This window comes from Gavialis gangeticus, unplaced genomic scaffold (assembly GCF_001723915.1).
Source record: "Gavialis gangeticus isolate Ggan-Ray unplaced genomic scaffold, GavGan_comp1, whole genome shotgun sequence".
Classification (NCBI taxonomy): Eukaryota; Metazoa; Chordata; order Crocodylia; family Gavialidae; genus Gavialis; species Gavialis gangeticus.
The window spans coordinates 4,828,740-4,834,243 of NW_017729012.1; the positions used below are offsets into that span (position 1 = coordinate 4,828,740).

Here is a 5,504-nt window from a genome sequence, read left to right on the forward strand (position 1 = left end):
TTTTTTTTTTTTTTTTTTTTTGTTTTTTTTTTTTGAGCTGTACTACCAGCATCAAGCACCGTGGCACTGTGAGCCTCACTTGATGCTCTCCAAAGAGGTGGTATCGAAGCTTTGGGGTGACAGTGAAATTTTTAGCTCTGAAGATGCCTAGAAATAACTCTTCAGGTGCCCTTTAGGTGAATCCCCTCATCCTAAACCCAATCTTCTGTTCCTCGCTTCACCAAAATAATGGTGGAGAGCTGAGTCTGAAGTGGGCGGTATACTAGTGGCACTAGATGGGGTTGTGCATCACCTGGGTGGCATATCAGGATGACTAATAAACCTGAGGCTTTCCCTTGAACTTGCAGGCTTGTTCCAGCAAGCGCTTGGGGAGCAGGGCTGCAGGTTTGGAGCTGTTCAGCAGCAACTCTTTGTAGCCCAGTTGGATCAAATGCAGATGAGCAGCCTCAGTGATTGGGGGTTCAACCGAAATGTCCGTGCATGGTACGATGCTGGTTAAACGGCTCGTTCCAGCCGGCCGCGGTGCAGGCTCCTTGAAGGCTGGGATGGGATGAGCAGGCAGTGACTGTTCTAGAACAGGGCTGGCTCCTGGGGGAGGAGGGGAAGGGCAGAGGAGATGACAAGCCAAGAAAATGGCCTCTTTCCGGGGAATAAGTCTGCAGTCCTCTCTGCTAGCCCAGCTCTGTTTGCAGCCCAGAAGCAGAAGCAGCTCGGTCAGCATAGGCAGCAAAAGCCGAAACTCCACGGTGCATATAATGAGAAGTGAAGCGGCCCCCAAACTGCTTTGGTTCAGGTCAGAAATAGGTGCGAACGTGACTTGCAAAACGTGACTCAAGCTGGAGTGAAACACTGCCCCTGTTGCCGTAACCATTTGACATGCGTACTTGGAATGGGTGTGGAGGCGAGCGTAGTCCGGGGGGCTGCCGTCTCGTATGGCCATGTGACTAGATCCTTTCCAACCCTTGGATAAGGGTGGGAAAGCAAGGTTGGCTGTAGCTGCCGCTTGCTGCTTGTGCAGGATTGCTGTGCTGCTATAATTCAAGAGTAGAATAAATCTGCATAGGATTAGGTTAAAACTCTGCTTTGATGCAAGTGATATGTGGCTATCTGTCGTTCAGTCTCATAGTACCACTCGCTCCACTGCAGTCTTCCAGGAATGTATTAGCAGTCTAGGATTGCTGTGCAGTGTGCCAGTGCCCAGATCCCAGACAAAGAGGCACGGGGTGTAAACCTACCATCTAAGCCAGTGAGGGCTTACCTTTTCGGTGGGTGTGCCACAGGCTAGCCCTGCACCTTCTCCTGAATGTCCTTACCTGAGCTGATGCTCTGCTTTCTGCTTCCTCCCCCATGCTCCCTGCCCGATCTGATGATCTGCTTTCTGCTTCTGTGCTGCCCGCCCCTACCCCAATCTGCTGCATGTTGCACACCCAGGCTGCTGAAGCCACTTGTAGCACCCATGCTGCAGGTTGCCTGCTCCTGATCTAAGCCACTAGCTCTCCCCCAAATGGCATCTAATGCATCTCGTAACAAATGGTAATTCCTGTGCGAGTCTCAGTGCTGTGTTCTGCCCTAGGTTCACCATGTCTGACAGAAAGGCTGTGATCAAGAATGCGGACATGTCCGAGGACATGCAGCAGGATGCTGTAGACTGTGCCACGCAGGCCATGGAGAAGTACAACATAGAGAAAGACATAGCAGCATATATAAAGAAGGTATTGTGCCGCTACAAAATGACCTGGTTGTGTTGCAGCTAACCCTCTTAGCTACTTAGCCCTCGCCACTGATATTGGTACCTTGCAATCGCCAGCTTCCCATCCTCGCAAGCTGTTGAGAGATGCTGTTTAACCTCATTTTACGGATGGGAGCTGAGGGACCAAGGGACATGATCAGGTCAGGCAGGAAAGGTGTGGCAGAGTTTCTGCTGCTCTGTCAAGTGCTAGGCTGGCACGAGATGCTGGACCTTCCTGACAGTAGCCTGAAGGGAGGCTGCAGCTGGCGCTCCACTGTGACCTGGGTGTACTTGTGCATTGTTGGAAAGCAACTTAATTCAAACCCTGTGCTCTGACTAGCTGGAAGTCGGTAACCTGGGTTCTCAGATGGCATTCCCTTGCACTGCTTGGCTCTTCTGCGCTAAACCATTGATACAGTGCCACCTACCTGTTGCTGCCTTCTTCAAGCTGCCTCTTCTCAGTGTCCGGGGTTCTAATTCAGGTCCCTAGAGCTTTGGGTTGATGCACCAGTGTCAGCATCCCGGTGTAGTCTGCATCGCTTCACCCAGCTATATTTCAGGGCATTTCAGGTTATAACCCCAGTTTGCTGTGTCCCTTGGATAGCATTTCGCGTGCAGTTAGTTTGTATGGGGCGGGGGATGGTCTCAGACAAGGAAAGAACACTTGGAAGAACATACCTCTTGAAGGGCAAAAACAGATTGTTGTACCTGGAACTAGTTTGGCTCCATCATAATCTAAAAGTAGAGCAATTTTAAGGCTTGAAGGTTATCCATCTTAAAACCTGACCTTTCTAGGTCAAGAGGTGCCAATCCAAAACAGTTTGTGGGTGCTCCACTCCAAAATGGGATGCAAAAATAAGTAACCAGTGTCTTGTTGGACACTGCCTTTCTCTTTTTGCTGCATATTCTGTTCTGTTGGAAGACAGGTGTGGTACTTTGTTTTCTCCCTGCTGTAAAAGTTATCCGCAGGGGATTTAAACTCTGTCTGTCTGTCTTCTTGCTCTGTATAAGATCTGATCTGAGGTTTTCTAGCTTGGCTTCCTGCTTGCTCATTAACCTGTTGATTTGATACTGGAAATGGTGAATGTTTCCTGAGTTTCAAATTTTGGGGGGGGGATTGATCTTGAGAGAGAGGGTAAAGGTAAGAGGTTTGAGTTTCTAATGACCCTGTCTCAGTTCAGAAGGGATAAATTTGGGTCTAAACAAGAAGAAACCACTTCAGGTACCCCGGTTCAGGCCTCATTCATGCCAGGGCAGACAATATGCGTGTTCTTGTCTCTGTACGTTGGGAACTCTTCTATCTGAGGCCTTCAGGAATTCATGGCAAAAAAAGCCAGAACAGCAGATGCTTGACTCCTTGCTTGTCAGGTGACCTTTAAGCTCTAATGCTTTGCTAGGACAAGCACCACAGAGACTTTTGTTTCTGTGCGTGGGCTTGGAACGGGAATGGATAAGTATTGCATGGGCCCAGCCTACACATGCGGCTCAAATACAACTGGGATGCTTGAAGTCTGCTGCTCTGAAAATGTGTGAGAATCCATTTAAAGAGGACTCGTGTCATAAGACCCCTTTCACACACTGGTGTAGTCTGTGCCACTTCGCACATGCTTTTGAAGCTATAGCATCTTGCAGTGGGGAAATCCTAGTTGAGAGGTAGATGCTGACAAACGCCTCCAGCATGCGCAGCTAAGAATGTGTTTTGAGCTACTTTGGTTGTGGGTTTTCTTGGCCTTTAACTGCTGTACTCTTTTTTTTTTTCTCTCTCTCTCTCTCTCTCTCTTTTCTTTTTTTTTCCTCTAGGAATTCGACAAGAAATACAACCCAACTTGGCACTGCATTGTTGGCAGAAACTTTGGCAGCTATGTAACACACGAGACAAAGCACTTCATCTATTTTTACTTGGGTCAGGTTGCAATCCTTCTCTTCAAGTCTGGATAGGAAGTAGGAGCAAGCAAAGTTTGGACTGTAATGCACTGATGGCTGAAGCCAAGATTCCCTTTAACATGGCTGTGCCGCTGCATGGACTGTATACTCTATTTAATGTGTATATGTTGCAGTAAAAATCTACTTCTGTTTAGTTGCCTGGGAAGAAGGCGGCATCTTTTTCTTTTTCTTTTTTTTCTTTTTCTTTTTTGGGGGTTTTTTGGTTTGGGGGGGGTGGGTTTGGTTGTATTGCACTAGGAAAACCTGTAAATGCTTAAATAATGGCCTTTAAGTGGGAAGAAATAAAACTATTCCACAACAGCTCCCTCAGTGGTAACTTCTTCTTTGGTAAGACTGGGGAACTTCTTTTATATTTGGCAGACCAAAAAGCCCCTGTTGTGAGTTCAAGCAGCCTAACATAAAGGAGGAACACAAGTGCTCCTTTCCAGTGATAGTCGAGGGTAGGTGTGGAAGCTGTATGAAGCTGGCTGTCTTTAGAGGCTCAGCAGTGAAAGGGGAAGAAGCTAGAAGGTGCGGTGGCTTTTGTTCAATAAGGCTCTGATCCAAACAATTGCCACATTAGGACCATGTGTTTTTAGTACTGAAGACCGGTCCTTGATGTTCTCTGTAACAAAAGAATGTCCACAACCACAATCTTGGATTTGGCCTAAAACAGATCTGAGATCCCCACCTTTTTATTAAGTAGTTACCTTTTGTGGGAGGATGTCCTCTGGCCTTAGCTTTTGTGTTAGTAATCCTGCTCTCTTAATGGGTGAGACCTAATGCTGGCCAACTGATCTATCCCCAAATCAGTGATGGCTGACAGCAGGCAACCTGAACAGTTTGATTCGGCATGTCCTTATCAAGTTGTCTCAACACTGCCTTAACTCAAATCTGTGCTCCTAAATCCTCTCTCCTAAAAGGAAAGAGCCCTTGTAATCCTATGGAAGACCTGTAGATAGCCACTGTCTTTCCATGATGGCTGTTGGAGACGATGCTCTGTGAACAGCTCTTCTGTTCTGATTTGCATCTTCTTGAGCACAGTACCAAGTTCAGATTACGTGCTGCTGTGTGAAAAACAACATCTGCTTTAAAGGCAGGAAGATGTTCTGGTCTCCAGTGGTCTCAGCGGTATTGTCTTAGTGTGTAGTGACTCTTCCATCACAGGAAGCCCCTCTTTCTTTTTGGGTTGTCACAAAAGGTTAAAATATATATATACTGTGGCTTCAGCAGACTTTCTGGTGCTTGCAGCAAGGTCCTATTTATTGGTTGCTAATGTAGGCAAAACTCCAGACTGGAGCAAGCTCGGTTTTAGGGCTAGCGATTCCTAACTAGTTCAAGATGAACTTGGCTCGTGGAAAGTAAAATGCCATGCTTTTGTTTTAGTGCTTTTCTGGGGGGAGGGGAAGAGGGTAGCTGTTTTAATTGTGAAATGACTTGATGGCCCAGGCCGACTGCTTCCCGAAGTAAAAGTCCTTCTCGTCTCTGTAGACTGTGCAAAATCCAAAGTATGCCTAATTTTGTAATATTGATAGAATCATGTTGTAACTAGAAAGAATGTAGTTGTCAACTTATTTCATGTTGATGGAAATCTCCCCGTCTGGGGGGGCGATGTGCCTTGGAGTAACTGGGGCACTCCAGTGGTCTTGTCTAGTCAACTCCACTCTTCATAGAAAAAGGAAAAGGTTTTGGTTCTTTCTATTACTATTTTTTTTTTTCCCAAGCATGAGTCTAATGTGAGCCTGTTCATGGTCTCTTGTGGAGCAAGATGTTCCCTTCATAACTGCAATTGCTCAAAATACCATTTTTTTTATTTTATTTTTTTCCAAACATTAAAGGTGAATTGACACAC

General features: G+C 46.5%; 1 protein-coding gene across 1 annotated transcript in view; it reads left to right on the forward strand.

Moving 5' to 3' along the window:
- Positions 1 to 4,860, forward strand: part of DYNLL2 (dynein light chain LC8-type 2) — a 6,511-nt gene extending 1,651 nt beyond the window's left edge. The window contains exons 2-3 of the mRNA XM_019511083.1: positions 1,574 to 1,712; positions 3,530 to 4,860. Of these exons, the coding sequence (XP_019366628.1) occupies positions 1,581 to 1,712; positions 3,530 to 3,667 (270 nt within the window). The 5' untranslated portion in view covers positions 1,574 to 1,580 and the 3' untranslated portion in view covers positions 3,668 to 4,860. The remainder of the gene's footprint in view (positions 1 to 1,573; positions 1,713 to 3,529) is intronic.
- The last annotated feature ends 644 nt before the right edge of the window (positions 4,861 to 5,504 follow it).